The sequence below is a fragment of the Mauremys reevesii genome, linkage group 1 (genome assembly GCF_016161935.1).
Source record: "Mauremys reevesii isolate NIE-2019 linkage group 1, ASM1616193v1, whole genome shotgun sequence".
Classification (NCBI taxonomy): Eukaryota; Metazoa; Chordata; order Testudines; family Geoemydidae; genus Mauremys; species Mauremys reevesii.
In genome coordinates this window covers 140,473,172-140,491,848 of record NC_052623.1, presented here as the reverse complement: position 1 = coordinate 140,491,848, position 18,677 = coordinate 140,473,172, and the positions used below count along the sequence as shown (strand labels likewise).

At 39.5% G+C, this 18,677-nt stretch overlaps 1 protein-coding gene across 10 annotated transcripts in view; it reads left to right on the top strand.

Annotated features, from left to right (window-relative positions):
* The window catches only part of CTPS2 (CTP synthase 2), a 153,152-nt gene that overhangs the window by 64,114 nt on the left and 70,361 nt on the right, over window positions 1-18,677 (top strand). For all 10 annotated transcript variants that reach the window (XM_039490157.1, XM_039490129.1, XM_039490109.1 and 7 more), the window contains 2 exons: window positions 1,302-1,364; window positions 2,263-2,306. In XM_039490157.1, the coding sequence (XP_039346091.1) occupies window positions 1,302-1,364; window positions 2,263-2,306 (107 nt within the window). The remainder of the gene's footprint in view (window positions 1-1,301; window positions 1,365-2,262; window positions 2,307-18,677) is intronic.

Sequence of the window (18,677 nt, the reverse complement as noted above, 5' to 3'; positions counted from 1 at the left end):
TTCTTTAAGGGCGTCCCGATGGGGCCTAATGGCAGGTTCCCACGTGCTTGCCCCAAGTATCAGGGCAACGTGGCCCAATGGCCAGAGTCCATCTTTCCCCCCTCATGCAGGGAAGTGTTGCCTAATGGTCGGAGGAGTAGGGGGACCTGGTCCCACCCTCTCCACCGGGTCACAACCCAGGGCTCTCCTATTGGTAGGGTTCCCCTTGCTGTTGGCTCGGCGGGGATCCACCCACAACTTGCCAAGCGTCAGTGCTGCTTTAACGCAGCTTGTCCCTAAGGTTCCCCTGGGTCACTTCCTACCCTCAACGTTGTATTCTCCCCTCCGGGACGGTGTGGGGGGTACCGGTCCGTATCCCTCTGTTGGGTCCTCCGTCTGGGCCGCAGGGCACGTGCCGGCCGGGCTGGATCCTGGAGCGTGGGCTGGTTCTCCTCGGGAGCTGGCTGTGTGCGTCCTTCTCCTCTGGTGGTCAGTCCTGACTGAGCAGTTTTGCAGGCTTTTATACTACCCTCCAGTTGGAGCATGCCCAGCAGGGCTTCCGGGGCAGGGCTTCCTCTGCCAAGAAGGAAGGGTTAACCCCCTCGGCACCAGTGCGGGGCCGCTCTGCCCCGTCACAGAGCCCCAGTCACGGACCAGGCCCCCTTTGTTCTAGGTGCTGTATAAACACAGAACAAAAAGACAGTCCCTGCCTCAAAGACCTTAGAATCACATTTGATTTGGAGTATCTTTTTAAGAGTAATAAATCAGCAACATTATAATTTTAGCTTAATATATCCCAAGAAAATATCCCTTTCAACATGTTTGTTATGTCTGATCATTTCTGTATTGCTATTACTTTTAATTACACATTTCTATTATAGTAGTGTCCAGTTAGGATCTCGGCCAGGTGCTATGCAGACACATAAGAAGATGTGGTCCTTGCCTTGAGTTGCTTACAATCTAAGATGCATGGTGAATTCTTTGACCAGATACTAGGGATGGGCCTGGCCAAAATCTTGGATCTGAACATACCCAAACTTTCAGCTGTAGCCTGTCCCTACTAGGCACATAACATTTAAAATGAAAAAAAAATATTTAGTAGGACTCTAAGGACATAGATATTATGAATAGTCTAGAGTGACCTTTACATTTCTTGCCAACAGTTAGTCAACCAGTCTTCAGGATTCCCAGAATGTATGGGTTTGTACATACAAACTGGGTAGCCGGAAATCAAAACTGGGTATTCTGAAGGCAAAATTGAGGCTACTTTGCAAATTCTACTTTTTATTGTGTGAAACTCTGTTCTCTTCTCTTCTTTGCAGGAGTTTGCTTGGGGATGCAGCTAGCAGTGGTGGAGTTTGCAAGAAACTGTTTAAACTGGAAAGGTGAGTATCCTAGTATGGATTTGGTTCACTTAGAAGAATGCTTATTCTTTATATGAACTTTAGATTATTCAGATCATAGTATTATGTGTTTAGATCAATGTGAGCAAATTCTAAGAGCTCGATTGTGAATTGGACTATATGCCTATGTAAGGGAGTAAGAACTCCCTTTCTCCCCCTGTGCAGGCAACTCAGATCTTGGTTTCAGAAGCATAGGAATACACTGGCAGCTCACCTCTATACTCTGTCCCTCAAGCAGGTGGGTAGGTAGTGGTGGGGAATGGGAGGAGCATTGACTCCACCCCAATACTCATTGAGCAGAGTAGCCAAATAAGTGCAGGGTGGGTAGTAATTTAGTGCTGGCTTAGGCCAACAGTAAATTGTTACCCTCAAGAACAAGTAGGTATCGGGGAGGAAGTGTGACTCTGATGAGTCTCTATGAGTATGTCGGCACTTCAAGCTAGGGGTGTAATTCCCAGCTCGTGAAGACTCAGCTCTGATCTAGCTGGCACACTAAAAATAAAGTGTAGTTGCAGCACCATGAGCAGGAAGAGGGGCTAGCTGCACTGAGTACGTACCTGTCTGAGACACTGGGGCAGACACTACCCTGTCCCACTGCTCATGCTGCCACAGATTTTTAGCACACTATTTTTAGTGTGCTAGCTCAATCAGAGCTAGCACAGATATGTTTCCTTGAGTTGGGAATCACACTCCCTTCTTGATGTGTAGACTTACCCTGAGGCATTGTGCTTCCTGAGGCTGCTTCTGGGGTGTTGTACGTTACACACACACCTTTACAAAGCTGTGCCTAAGGGCACAGTATAGCCCGACAAGCCAACAAAGCTGATGATCTAGGACAATGAAAACGTATGTTGGTTATTCTGAATTTTTTGTGTTCCAGATGCAAATTCTACAGAATTTGACCCAAACACAAAATACCCTGTTGTAAGTACTGATTTGTCTCTTCTGTATGTTTTCTTAATACCCCTTTTTTGCCTTGGTTAGATGACAGGCTATGTATCTTTTTCATGTGTTGTGACATGAAGAGATGTCTGCTGTCCATATTTAGCATATTTATTGTTTAAATAGGAACTTAGCACTATAATGAAGATGTAAGAGTAATGAAGATACAATACTGATTTTTATATCAGAGTAATTTGCATGGCCACAGATTGATATAAGCAGAGGATAAGGATTATAACGTAGTTATTGTAGAGTGAAACATAACAAGAAGCTATAAGGTAGGAAAGATCTCTTATCAAAACACAATTTTTTGCAATAAAATTGCAGGGAACATAAATAGAAGTACTGGTATAATTTTTTTATGTGATAGAGTCACAAAGAGAAAGTGATTCTTTAGGACAGTTTTCTATGCTATGTGTTTGATGGGACTGTCCCAAAGCAGAGGAAAATTGGTTAAAGATTTAAAAACATCATGGTGGATTTAGTAAAAGTGAAAGTACAAATGGTTCCAATAGTAGTGATTTTGGCTTTTCCAGACAGAAAGTCCTCTTGACTCAATAATATAAAGTTGCACTCGCACCATCCATGTGTGCTCTGGCAAAATTTTGGAAGGGAGCACCCTGATAATATCTCATAGTTGAGGAGAGCATGTAATATTCTCATAACAGGAAAGCTCACAGATGATCTGAAAATGGGGATTTCTAGAATATGAAAAAGATAAGACAAGAGAAATGTTTTAGATAGATATTGATATTGAATTAATAGACTGCTAAATGTTAAACTGCTGCTCCAGTGTCAGCTTGCTCCAGAAGTGTTGGGTTGTAATCTGAAATGTAAAAATGAATTTTTTGCTGAGTCTTCAAAATATGAATACAATTTTTTATTTTTTAAGTGATCGTGAAATATGTATATTGACAGAGGTCTGTTAGTCTGAATTTAAAGGTAGATTATCAAAGCGCTGTACAGAATTTTGTCTGCATGCCTCCTATTAAAATCAACGTGAACTTTGAAAATGTACTCATATGTAAACAAATGGAAATTCAGACAGTACACCAACGGTAATATAGTTTAAAAGATTCCTTTCATTTCCCTCCTTATAGACTGCAAGAGGTCACATTTTACTTACATGCTTCTTTTGAATCTAAGAAATGATGAATGATGAATTTCATAAGTCAATGTACTCTTGAAACCCTGAATATTATCAAGGTTATCTTAAGCCTGTTTGGTGGGCGGGAAGTTTAGATGCAGAAGGGCCGGGCTACAGGGAAGACTGTGATCTTAGGATGTGTTGAATGCTTGTCCTTGGGAAGGGGGCATCAGCAGAATTTCTTCCTATTATGCCTTTACAGTTTATTCCCTTTCCGAGTCTCACCTACTAAACCTTGTTGCAGGTGACATTTAACCCCCTCAAAATGTTCTTGTCAGTAATCTCATTTTACTTATCCTGATGTTGCCATGTTTCTTTGCTTGTTAAGTAGATGATCTTTGTAACATGCCATTGAAGTGCTATGGATTATTTGTATCCTGTGAACATCCCTTAGTCCTCACTAAAGATGGACTTGAACCAATACCCCATATCTGAATGTCCCACACTTTGAGTTAATTTTGGTCTGGATCTGTATCAGGATTTAAACTTGTCAGCATAGGCTCATTTCCAGCCTCTAGTTTACATGCTGTATTTTTTTATCAATGATTACAGAGAACTACTGTTTATTACAGTGTAATAGCAATCAGTCTGTGTATTTATTGTTGCTTTTCGTGAGGCAGTTTTGCTGCATCCTCAGTACTTCAACTCTAACAGCAATTTTCTGTGTTAAAGTGCTATAGTAGTACTAAATGTTAGAACAATAGCAAGTGGGCATCTGTGTTGATGACCATGGTTTGAAGATAAACACAAAGAAACCTGAAGTTTTGAAAGTGGAGAGAGTGGAAAAAGAGCTGTTGATTGAAGCTTCAGAAGAAAGAATCTGGGTACTTGGGAAGTACTGAAGGTATGTCTAAACTGCAGTTAAGAACATGCACCTGGCCTGTGCCAGCTGACTCATGGGGCTTGAGCTATGGAGCAGTTTAATTGTGATTCTGACGAGCCCAAGCCCAGGCTCTAGGACCCTGCGAAGGGGGAGGATCCCAGAGCTCTCACTGCAACCCAAGCCCAAACGTCTATTCCACAATTAAACAACCACTTAGCCCGAGTCAGCTGGCACAGGCCAACTGCAGGTGTCTTATTGGAGTGTAGACATACCCTTAGTGCTATCAAAGAGAGATCTGGAGAATTGAAAAGAAGAACCCAGTGTGCATGGGTGACTGGAAAAAGATAGAAGGAGTACTGTAGGACCTCAGTTAAGTAACAAACTGAAAGGAAAAGTATATGCTGCATGTGTTTTTCCCTGCCTGCTCTGTGGTTTAGAAATGGTCGGGTCTTTTGCATATGGAAGAAAAAAGATTTTCTATGATACTAAGACACTGGTAGTAGCACATAATATATTGAGAATGGCAGGCAAATGGAGGGAAGACAGAGTGTGTATGGAAGAAATTTGGGGGAAAATGAACATGGGACTCCCAGTAATAAATAGGCTGGAGAGTGCACATTTGAAGTGGGTGGACAAGTGATACGAATGGGAGAAGAATGATTTACAAAGAAAGCATGGGAGGAAGAGTTCAGCAAGAAAGGATATGGAAGACAGAAGATACGATGGAGAGATTGTTAAAAGAAGATTGAAGAGAAAAGGACTGGAACCCAAGACCTATGAACCCCTGTCATGGACCTGAAGGAGTAGCGAAGACTTCTGGGCACCTCTGACCCCATACAAAAGGGAAAAGATATTGAGAAGTGAATTGAAGCTCATATCTATGACAGCATATTGCTGTTATACGGAAATATCATGAATCATTGGGTGATCTGCAGCATTTTAATTGCATTAAAGGAGAAGCAAGACATTCATTCAAGTACAATTTAAATGGAGAAAATAATGGAATAAATGTAAAATCTGAAAGTCATGAAAGATTAATGTAATTAATGGAGTTTAAACAGTTTGCGTGTGATGTGCATAACAGCTACTCTGCAAAGCATGTTTCTGAATCTTAATCTGTAGAGCGGGAATGCTGATATTTCACAGCTGAACTCTGAGTGAGGCAAAGCGAACCTTCAGTTGTTTCAACTGGACATCTTACCATATTAATACCTGTAACCGTAAAGGCTTCAGTTTAGCAAAGCCTGCATTGTATTAAAATATTTGGATATTGTTTATAGTAATGTACAGAAATAATTTAACGGGGATCAGGTTAGTAAGGTTTGTGAATTATTGAGGCCATAGAGATGATTTCATGCACCGTGAGAGCTGATGAGGGAACACTGTGTCACTCCCATGGTAGCACCCTCAGCAGCTCAGTAAGGCTTGAAACAGAAGTAGAGCACTTACTGTACTCCTCTTCCTTGTGTTGGCTACTCCTCCTCTGGAAGTTGCTCCTGGAGAATTGGGGTGGAGAAACACTGGTCCAGTAACAGTTGGGTTTTGCTTGTTTGTTTTTTTTAAATAAAAAATTAGGACTATGTGATTGCTGAACCATGGCAATAGGTGAGGATTCTCAGGGGCAGGTGTAGAACTTGGAATTTCTTGTAACTCTTTTTAATTTACTACCTGTAGTATTGCCAGCCTCAAGTGTTCAAAAATCATGAGCCGAACCCCAGAAATCACGAGATTGGCTTAACACTCATGAGATTCTTATAAATAATTAATAAATTTTGGGTTCTTTTTATTTGCCTTCTGGGATTTGCGCTTGTAAGAGTCTGTTTTACAGCTTTTCTCTGCAAACATGAAGACTAGAAACTTATTTAAATAAAAAAAAAAGCTAAGATTTTCACACAATCACCTGACTCAAGGAGCTGTGGCTAAGAAAAACAGCAAAAATCACAAGAATCATGATAAAGTCACAAGAATTGGCAACACTATTAATTGACTGTGTCCTTGCAACTATAATGGCCCAAGTGATATTGCTGTAATAGAATGCACAGAAACTGTTTTGATCAAAAGTTTTTAGCACTGTGAAGATTTTCTTTTTGAGATTTTTGCTTTTAATTCTAAAGTTGAAGAGGTAAATGTTGTGACTTGACTTGTTTGAAGAGTAACAAATGCATACTTAAGCTATAAGGGAGTTTCCTACCGTGTTGTTGATCTATATCAGTTCAACTATTATTCATCTATTTCATCTTGTTCCATGGTTCAGTGTGATTACAAGAGCATTATTTGGCATTGATCCTGCCGACACACCCAGGAGTAACTTTATGCACATGAGTACTCCTGCTGAGCTCCATGGGTAGTCAGAGGGGCTACACGCAGGAGTTAAGTTAATCTGTAGGTGTTGCAGGACTGGAACCGTAGTGTGCAGTTGATATTTCAGTGCTGAGAAACCATTTGATAGTTTCTGCATACAAAACACTGGTTGATGAGTTTTTTTAGTGACTTGCACATTGTAAAGTTTAACTACAAAGTTTGTTTTAAACAAAATTGTACCATTTTTCCTTCTCACATGGTGAAAAGCATTATAAAATGTGTCTAGGGGATTTAAATTAAAGTGGACATGTCTGAGTTTCCTGTTATAGTTGTTAGCATTAATGCATTTATCCATCCTTGCTTTAGCACTAGAAATAGTCTTGAACTAAAATCTTTTATCTGAATGTCACAAAATAATAATAAATAGTTCTTTTAATCTGTAGAACTCCAAGCACTTTGCACAGATGGGTAAGTTTCATCTATAGATGGGAGAAGAAGTAGCACAGAGAGGTGAAGTGACTTGCTCAAGGTTACCCAGTTCATCAGTAGCAGAACTGGGCATAGAACCCAGCTCTCCTTACTCTCGACAATAGGAGAAATTTCTGACTTTGACTGTGTTACTAACACTGCTTGAAGATGCTGATTTTATTTTTAAAACTTTATTTTCCATGATATTTCTGATATTACATGTGGTATGAAGTGCTCTTGACCTTTTGGAATAAGTAAAATGTAAGCATTTTTTATAACCCTGAGCATTGGGTCAGAAGTGGGCTTTGAGAGCAAGTGACACTTTTATAACACTATTTAATGCTTACTTCCCGTTGCCTGCTTTTTCTATAGCTTACAAGAAGTGTTAGTAACACAGTCAAAGTCAGAAATTTCTCCTATTGTACAACACAGATAAAATGAAAAGAAATATAGATCCCAGTCCTGCAAACGCTTACACACATAAGTAATTCTGTTTAGTTTACTGTGATTACTTGCATGTGTAAAGTTGCTCATTTACAGAAGTATTTGCAGGATTGGGTCCATAGCAAGAATTGAAATAAAAACAAGGTGTATGAAAATACTTTATATTTGGCCAAAAATAAACTACTTGAAAAATATTTTTTTCCAAGAAACACTAGTTACTTAAGGACCGAAGTGTACACAGTAGTCTATTTTAGGTACCTTATTTTATCTCACAATCTTTAATTTATCCTCTCAACACCCCTGTGAGGTAGGAAAGTGTTCTTATCCCTATTATATAGATGGGGAACTGAGGTACAGAGAGACTAAGTGACTTGCCCAAGGTTACAAAGGACATCCATGGTAGAGTAGGGTCTTGAACTCAGGTCTTCCAGGTCCTAAATTAGTGGCCTATCCTTCTTCTTACAGGGATGCCTTATTTTTAATTGAATTGAATCCTACACTCCCGTGAAGTCAGTGTCTAAGCTCCTATTGATTCATTGAAAGAGGTTAAGTGTTATTTCTATGCATAAATTGTAATGTGTATCTATAACAAATGCAAAAAAACAAATTTCAGAAGTTGTGCATGTATAGCCAAACCAGAAAAATGTCTTACCACTTTTGTGAAAGAGTGAAATCTCCCTTCCTTTAGAGTATTCCCACTCTGAATATTTTTCAGGGCTGCCTCAAATCCATTTAAAAAAAATGGATATAAGATGTCCCTTCTGTGAGGCTGACAGGCATTAGGATCTGAACCAATAGAAATATATCTCATCTGCCCTCTGCAGCTATGTAGCCATGTACTGTAAGTTGTTCCCAGTTTAGGGCCTGATTCAGAAACATGTTTGGTGTTTCCTATGAAGTGTTGAGCACTTTCAACATCCCTTTTCTTCAATGGGAGTTGAAGACACTTAGCACCTTTCAGGATTGGACCCTTAAAGTGTAAAGTGTCAGAGCTCCCTTAAAGAAAAGGTGTTTGGAAGTTTCATTTTAGCAAAGAGATTGCCTCTTAAATTGCAACTGGTGTTACAGTTAGCTGTAAAGGTGAAAGTATTTTCATAATAATACAAACATCATCCCACGCAACTGCAATCCAAGCCTGTCTCTCATAGTTGCGGTGAATATTGCTTGCTAAAAGGTTCCCGGAAGGAGCAAAATGTTACTTTAAAAAATGTAAACAGTGAAGTAAATTTTTGAAACATTTTTTCTTTGAACTGTCTGTCATAAGGCAGAACATGATACCAGCAGAGAGAATGGTGGATGCTCTGCTTGTAGCCATGTACTGTAAAGTCCTGACCATCCATCTAATTCATCATCAGATGTTTTTTTCTGGGTCCTCTGGAAAATAAATAGAATGTAATCATGGAATTAAATGCTGTACCATAATGCATATGCATAAGCAGGACAAATGGAGGATGCATAAACAACCTAAATTCTGACATTTCCTAACTTTGAGTGCTTGACTTTCTAACCCTAATAATGTTTTTTTTATTAGTTATTAACTGTAACTTAAAGTTGTTAAAGTAAATGGATATCAAAGATATTTTATTATTATATTGTCAATAGCAAGAATATGCAAAAGCTGATTTATAATGAAGGAATCAAAACCTTTAGTGTCAGAATGGTTTAATGAATATATCCTGTTAGAACATAGGACATCAGTGCAGAGGTCACAGAGACATTTGTGATACAGTAGAACCTCAAAGTTATGAACACCAGAGTTATGAACTGACTGATCAACCACACATCTCATTTGGAACTGGAAGTATGGAATCAGGCAGCAGCAGAAACCAAAAAAATAAAATACTGTATAGTACTGTTTTAAACATAAACTACTAAAAAAATAAAGGGAAGTTAAAAAAAAAAGATTTGACAAGGCAAGGAAACTGTTTCTGTGCTTGTTTCATTAAGATGATTAAAAGCAGCATTTTTCTTCTGCACAGTAAAGTTTCAAAGCTGTATTAAGTCAATGTTCAGTTGTGAACTTTTAAAAGAACAACCATAATACTTTGTTCAGAGTTATGAACATTTCAGAGTTACAAACAGCCTCCATTCCTGAGATGTTTGTAACTCTGAGGTTCTACTGTAATAGGCGGGCCATATTTGATCTTAGATTTGATATAATTCATTTTGTATGTATACAGTTATAATATTCCTTATAGATTTTTATTTGATTCACCTAAGTACAGCTGTTTTTGTTAGATATATTTTATGCATGTTATTGAGGAAAATATTTTTAAAAAATAGTAAATAGAATATTGGTAAGTTTGTATTTAACATATGAATCTTAAATATATCTAATTCAGATATTTTACTATATTGAGATGTGTGTCCTGACTTAAATTGAATTGACTAGTATACTGTAGTGAACAATCCTTGCTGGGAGTGATAGACTGACCTTAATGTATATGGCCACATATTCCTTCCAAAAACATGAATTTAAACCGTCCCATGTTTCAAAGTACTACCCCCACATAAAGCAGGAGTTATATAAAGGCCATTTCCTTAATCATGTTTTTGTAGCATGAAATAAAAATGTTAATTCTAAAATAACTGGGAAGTGACCTGCTTAGAGTGTGTTGATACCCAGTATATAGGAAATACAGTACAAGGAGACCAATCCTTTTACACTAAAGAAAATCTTTATTATCTGCTGATAATGTTATCACAATAAGTAAATCTGTAAATACATACATATATATATATATACTTTTTATGAATACCAAGTTTTTTCTTTCTTCCTTTGCCAGTGGTGGTCCTCCTCCTTTTGTCTTACTGGCCTGTGCCAGTTATACGTTTTATAATGGACAGAAATTCTTCAAAGCTGACTTTCCCATCATTATTTTTGTCCAACGATTTAATTATGTTATCGAGAGAGAATGCATCCTGTTTTTATAGGAAAATCATTAAAAAAATTAAGTAAAAAAATTAATGGTCATAGATACTTCCTGATAAGAAACATAGCCCATAAAGTATGCTAACTATTAATGTTACTATGGAGGTATTGCTACTACTATGGGATCTACCAGTAAGTACATGGGTGTGTGTGTGGGGGGAGGAGATTGTTATATTGACTAACCAAGAAATGCAGTGCCCACAGTCTGCTAACATTGCTATCAAAGACGTACCAGTCCTCTGAAAAGTGTGAGCAATCATCTGCCTTTTACCTTTCACTATAGAAGAGCATTCCTAAGAAATAGTTAAAATTCTCACAGTCAGACTATAAAGAAGTGAAAATGTCCCCATGTGCAAGAGCCAGTGCAACTGAACAAGCCAGAGGTTCTTGAATAAATCACTACAGCAAGGCTTCATTATGACTAGGCTTTCAGTCTGATGTAGGTAAATTTAGTTTGGACTATATCACAAAGATGGGGAAAGAAAGACATGTGAGAAAGCAGTAGCATAGACTCACTGAGCAACAGTGGTCACCATTAAAAGTCAACATCTACCACACAGTACTATCTGAGGGTCTAACCCAGAGCCCACTTACATCAGTTGAAAGAATCGCATTGACTTCACTGGACTTTGGATCAGGCCCTGAGACATGACTGTTCCCCCCTGTATTTAGAATACTCTGTATTGTATTAGCAAAATTGTTTAAATGTGGTAAATCTAGCTAAGAGCATTAACTCCTTTTAGTCCAGTCCATATTATGAAAGTGCACATGGCATTCTGGTGCAGTGAATTTTCTGAAAACACTCTTGGTAATTAGTCAGATGTATGAAGTGGGATAAATGTAGTTTTGATTGTGATTTAAGCTGCTTTTTTATGTTGTGTCATACTTTATATCATCTATTTCAGTGTCAAACAAGTTGCACATTTCTGCAAACAGGGAAAATGCTAGAAAAATCTACTATCCAAATTGCAAATAGAAATCATTGATAACACAGGTGAAATGTGAATGCTCAATCAAATCTGGATTTATTTTTCTCCAAAACTGAACCGGCTATGACTGATATAAAAAAGTTTTATTAAGAAAGCACCTTAGCAGACTTACAAATTTGTTTCCAATTAACTTTTCCAATTAACTAAACTATGACTATAAATTATGATAATTGTTTGATAAGGAAACACTTTTTTATATTTTATGATTTTTCCATAGGTTTAATTGCATATACTGGATCATGTAAAAGATTTTTCTCCATCCAACAAATTGTAGCAAAATGAATAAAGTGGATTTTTGTTATTCACAAAATTCTGGAATTTCCAATGAGGTCAGGCCTTTGACAAAATGTACCAACATTGATTCAGCACACCCACATTTAACATCTAAATGGCCAGTCCAGCAAAGAAAACTATTTGGAGTCCTACTGAAGTCAAAACCCAACTCCAGTTAATCTTCCAAAATCTGATCATTCTTGAAACCCCCAAATGGTGTCATATGGACATTTCTGCAGATCAAATGGTGGTGGTGATTTTTTGCCTTTGCACTTTTCTTAAAATCACAGAGAATTATCATCTCCATTTCCATTACAGCAGGGACTTCAACTATTTACCAGCTTCTTCAGACTTCTTACCTGAATTCTGATACTTCTGTTTTCAGAATCGAATAATTACCAGTCACATTTACGTAGTCTCAAAGTCTAAGACCTTCCGAGATGAATCAAGATACAGTATATAGACTTGGGGGGAATATTTTATATGATCCAGTTGGTGCAACTTTGCCTTCAGAACACCTTATAAAATACATTAAAAGTATTTCTTTCATAGTGCTAAGTTGTGAACTCCTTACAACTATGTGAGTAAGGCAGGTGTTGGATTCACATACTGACCCTTTGACAATGATCATTAAAGTCAGTGGGGGCATAAGGCTCTGCCTTGCAGGATCAGGGCCTGTATTTACATTTTCCCACTCATTCCACAGAGAGTATAATTGACGCTGCTTGGGCTACACTTACCTTCAGATACTGTGAAAATTGATTCTGAAGCAGGTTTTTTAGTCCACCAATGGACAGCGCGCTGGTACTACCCTCCATCAGTGCATATTGGGTGAAATATTTTAAAAGGTTATCATCAAGTAAATTTTCCATATTTCTGATTATATTCTTGAAGAATAACTGTGAAAACAAAAACAAAACCCTACATTTGAATGTTTAAAAAGAAGGAAAAAATCAGTGATGGATTTCATTCCAGGTAGCATGTTTCTGTTTTGGATGAAGAGGGCAAGCAGTTGGTATAAACAACAATTGCTTATTATAAGTGCAGTTTTTGAATTAGAAATGATTATGTTAACTAAGCAGTTATCAACAGGTGAAAATGTAAATCTCCTCTAATATATTGAAACTATCAACTAGGTATGTAGGTTTGTTTGATTTTTTTTTCCTATTGAGGAGATAATTCTGTTCCCACCAACATCTCAGCAGTGAATATGTTATACTTAACTGTTAACCCATAGGTACAGTGGTCTTTTTCCTCAATATAATGGGCTCAATCCATTTCTAAATGAAAATGCTAAATTAATATAAGAGATTTTAAACGTGTAATAAATTCAGATCGTACTTACCTGACTCACGAAACCCAGAACAACTAACAGAATCCAGCAGGAGTGAGAATTGCGGGGTTGGGACAACCTTTATAGTCTTCATGCTTCCACCCCACCCCGATTATGAAATTTTTCTTTTGTCATTAAAAACAGTACACTAATTTTAATCTTATAGCTCCAATGATCAAAGGTTTTGCATACTTTAGAAAAAAGACTTAATGAAAACAGTTTTAAAACTGAAGGGGCACCATAAACCCCTACCCATGAGGTTTCATAAAGTCCTTTCTGTGGGTATTTCCCCCTACAAACTGTGTGTTTTAGTTTTTAATCTCTGCCACACCTGCTTCAGAATTAGCCTGGGGAAAGCTTCTACAGAGAGAGGCTTTTTTGTATATGCATAAAACATTGTTGTTTCCAAAACATATGTTGCCTGATCCTTTTTAATGGTTAATAATACTTGTATTGATTGCCAGTTGATCCTGATTAATGAGCTGGGGATAAGAGGGTTCTTGTCCCAGAATCAGGCTACACAGAACTAAAACCAACATGTTCAGTATCTCAGCGGGAGCCTCGGGGTCTATGGCAAGGACACACACTGAGGGCAAAGCCAAGTCTTGGTAATTTTTATTAAAACCAGTACTAGAGACAGAAAAGCCCCAAGCCACGTACACAGACAAGAGTAATACAGTATTGGGGAGGTCTGTGGAATCATTCCTTTGCATATGCTCTTAGACTTCTATACTTAACACCCTTTCTTGAGGACCTGGTGATAAGAGACATGCTGAGTGAGTCCAATAGTCCAGGTTCCCCAATGCTCAAGAGTGGTGGCTGATAACAATAGAGCTGGTGGCAGATAACAGTAGAACTGAAGGGTCAAATGACGGAAAGCTAACCTCCTCCACATGGTGGTTTGGCCTATTACAAGGCCTGAACACTATCATGAATATTCATTCTAATGCCCAGCTTTCCATGTCCAAATCTAACTTCCTCACCCTTATAATATTGGAATGCATTTATCCTATAGGTTCACTTATTAATGCAATTTAATTCATTATCATATATGCCAGCTATGGCTCAAGCAAGCTTGTGGTTAGACATCTGCCAACAATTCTATCCTAAAATATCCAAGCCCAGTATCACTTCAGTATTCCTGCGGTTGTCTGGTATCGATATATTCCAACTCCTGCTATTGAGCAAGCTATTCCTAGTTCCCCAAAACCTAAGGGTAACTGTCAGGTCATTTATCTATGCCAAGGGTCACAGGCCTTCTGTGCTTGGCTATACTTATGCTAACCTGCTAATGTCTTACAGGATACAGACCTGTAGGTTCCTTGTGGTACTGCTGAATCTAATAAAAATCTAAGCTAGTTCTACGGGCTACTCTTAGCATACAGCATTTTATCATAAAACATATTCATTGACCTTCTGAGCTAGAAGAATGTAAAAGAAATGTAATGCAGGTTTAGGAGTGGATGGGTAACAGTTACAGTACAGTCCAAGAAGCTGTCTGTATTTAAAATACAGACCTAATTTTTAAGTGTTTTTTATTTTGAGTTTTCATTTATAATTCTCCAAAGCATTTCAGCTAAAAGCTGGTTAGGAAAAATGAACTCTAAGGTGCTGAAGGTCCAGTATACTCCTTATTGGTGCTGATGACTTTTGTCTTTATTTGTTATTGTGGTCTGCTCTCATGGTCATACTTGAAACTGCTCTCTTCCTGGAGATCCAGGTGTGGTGCTTGTAATCCATGCTCAGATTGTGAGGGGTAATGAATGTGTCTTGTGTCTGTAATTTATGATGCAGTTCACCATGGGTCAGTCATCTCTACCCTGTGGCAGAGAAACCATTTTATCAAGGGTCTGGAGTCTAAATATTCCTCTGACAATGACATTGTTTTGATAGCATAGACAGGGCATTTAACACAGCAGAGCTGGGCAAATAATGTGCTTGATAGCCTGGAGATTCATTCCAAGCTCACACAGATGTCCCTGTAAGTGCTACAAGGACCGTGTCACTTTCCATGATCCTGTTTACAAAGTCAAAATTCCCTTAAAATTGGCTTTTTATGTGACTGTTCACCCCTGTAAACTAGTTTGGTAAAATATTTGCAAACACAAAAGATGGGGAGAACCATCAAAATGAACTGGATTATAAATTTGAACAAATATTTGTGAACGTTTTTTTTTGCAGCATTCACTTATTTTTATGTGTATGCAACTTGTGTATAATAAGTACCTTCCAGAGCATTAGTGATCTAGTCAGTTAGTAAAATCTCTCTTTAACTCTGCATGATCTGACGTAGAGGGAAAAATTATAGAGCAGTCCAGGTTTCTCAAATAGGTGGCATAAACTATGACCATGTGTTTCTGTGACATACAGGACACACATATTGCAAATATCTGGAATGAGCTGTTGTTTTAGTGAATAAGCATAATGAAGGGAAGTGTAATTTCTTAGACTGAACTGGAAAAATCTACAGCCTGTGAAATCTTTGCTATGCTGTGTGCAGAACTTGCCTAATGCAGCATCTGGGGTAAAATAAAGGGACACGTATAGTTACATGTCAGCAAGAGTGCAGTACGGCTTTGAATCAGGTTGTACCAACAGGATATAGTAACCAGCAAATGAGATAAATGCCTATTGTGGGGACACAGGTGGCAAAAGGTAGAATGAAAGCTGGGCTGGAGTGCCTTTCCACCGACTGCGTGGGCATTGGTCACAGCTCATGAAGTACAGCAATACCTGTATCCTGTGGGTTGCAATCAGCATTAGTCATTCCCTCACTATTGTACATGAGTGTGCCGCCAGCAACAACAGTATGCTGTCACCATGCTGTGGGTTAGCACTAAGTCTTCCTGACTAATCAAAATATCATATTGGTCCTCTGGTCACAGGGAGAGATGTGTCTGATAGGCAAATCTGTTTTGTTGCAGGCAAACAACCTGAAATACCACTCTATATATGTGTATATGTGTGTGCATGCGTGCGCGCGCACGTGTGCAGTTTCTGACTACCTGCACTAGGCAAAATCCCAAATACACTGCCATTTTCTAGAGTGGAACAACTCTGCCTGATGTGTGTTACACAGAAACTGTAGTGTGATGTGCAGATCAAAGGGATGCGCAGATGGCGCTTGGTATCTCCAAATCCAGCAGCCATTAGGATGTGACGCTCTGCAAAATGGAAAAAGAATGAAAGGTGAGAGCGCATTGATAGTCAGCCTGGTCGTACACAGCCTTTTTCAAGGCATGTGTTGCGAGATGTGGAAAATTTAATCTCAACCACAAATGGAAGATGTGGGCCAAAATAACTACCTGTGTCAATGTCCTTGGATTATTTATGAGATCAGGAGAACACAAAGTATAAATAGGGCAATGGGGAACATCCAGAGAGGAGCAGATTGCCCAGAAATCATCAGCTATAACCCTTGCTACGGGTGGGGACCTCAGAGAATTGTACTTAAAGCCAGTAAAGAGAAGGTAGTGTCACTCCTGGATGTGGATCTGTTGTAGTGGCAGTAGGGGGAGATGAGAGCAGCTTGTTGTATTTGGTCCATAAATAAAGTAGGCGATGTGCTTTGGTCGTTACAACTTCAGATGTGCAAAGGTTCTTTATGTCTCATCTTGCAGAATACAATTTGCTGAATAATGTCCTGGTTGGCTATCCTAATCTACAGACTCAATTTCTTCTAGGCACTCCCTCGTTATGCTGTGACACTTACATAATCGTATGTACAAGGTGTCTCCCTCACAGAATCGGGTGTGGTTGCTACAGTGATGAACAATTCAATAGAAGCATTATTAGTGGCAGACTTTATGCTGTGATGTGCAGCCTAGTGTGTTGCATCTGAGTCAGTTGCCCATGAAGTGTACACACTTGACAGCCAGATTGTTACTACAACAAAGCTCTCTAAACTGAGTATGCACCCATACTACATGAGGCACAGGCCTGGGGAGGAGAATGTACCATAGCGCTTCCTGAAACCATGATCCTGCAGCAATACCATAAAGCTGCTATCCCACAGCTGCTATTTACAATTGGCTAAAAATTTAATTGCTTTGTTCTCAGACCTGTTTTATAGAACCCTTACAAAGAATTACCTGTCTAAAGAACTGCAGACCCTCATTAATCTATATTTCAGTAAGACACAGACTCACAAATCTACAATAGAAGGTACAGAACAGTAAGGTTTTGCTGCGCAGCTGGGGTGATGCCAGTGTAGATAATGTTAAGCTTCATATGGGATGTTAGGGTGTTGTTGCCACATTACACCGTGGCTATGCCCCTGATGCTGGGTAAACCCTAAAACGGAGCCTGCCATCTTTCCTCCTCCCAGATGCTGGTGCTTGTGAGAGTGGGATTGGTGGGGAGAGACTGAGTCAGACTCTCAAGCCCATTGACTTTCAATGAAAATTAGGCTCCTAAGTGCCTAAATCACTTTTTAACATGGGACTTAGCTATCTGAGTTACTTACGCCTTGTGACACTGAGCAGAGCAACGATTAAATACCATTCAAAATCTGGGTCCCAGTGCTCCCAGAGCAGCTGTGCTGTAATTGCTGCAGGGGTAAGGAGGAATCCAGAAGATGATGTCGCAGTGTACATTAACAGGCTTGTGCGGAGGAAATTATAAAGCACCACCTCCTCTCTCCTCAGCAGCAGCTGGGCTCCGAGCTGTAGAAAGCACGGAGGCAACAGCAGCCTTGAGAGCTGCTAATAAGGAGAAATGATGATATTCTTTTTAAGGGTCTCCAGGACTCCATCAGCAGCCTCTAAAGCCACCTGCTTGGCACCTTTTCCATATCCCTGGCAACTTCACTGTATCTACTATGACACCAACCAGAGCCTAGCTTGGCCTCCCTGATGTTTTCAGACTCAGCAGCAGGAAGAGCCCTGTCACGGAGAAAGAAAAGCAGAAGGAGAAATAAATTACCCTGCCTTGGAGATTAGATAGTTCCAAGAGCTAGGCACAGGTTACCTGGGCTCCCTTTTGGCTCATAGGAAGCATGGCATCATTCTCAGTGATCACACTGGTGCACTTGCTAATCCTTAGTCCCCATTAGTCCATGCCTGGGCTGCCCCACTAATGCAGGTTGTTAAGGTTCTCATGTACTACTTTTGGGTATTTCTGTTACCCATGTAAGACAAAGAATAGTAGAAATTATAAGCACAGAAGTCATGGCCTCACCTTTCACACCCAAAACCATGTCTGTTAGCAGATATATTTTGAATTTTAAATACGATCTCTATCTATAGCAGTGGTCCCCAAACTATGGGGCGCATCTGCTCAGGGGGCACAGAGGAATGTTCGGGGGGCCTGGGCCAGTCCCCATTGCAGGTGGGGAGAGAGCATCACCCAGCCTGCTATGCCCGCAGTTCCGCTCTGGCCAAAGCCAAGGCCCTGGCTTCGGCTCCTGGCCTTGACTACAGCCCAGCTCCCAGCCACAGCTCCCAATCCTGGCTTTCGGCCCCACACCCGGCTGTGACTTCTGCTCCTTGACTCCCACCCTCAGGTCCAGCCTCGGGCCCCAGCTCCCAGGAGGTTGCAGACAGATTGCATTACAGTTAAGGCGGGAGGGAGTGACAAAAAGTTTGGGGACCACTGATCTATAATATCCATTGATCAGTCTCCAGAGGGGTGTTTTAACATGTT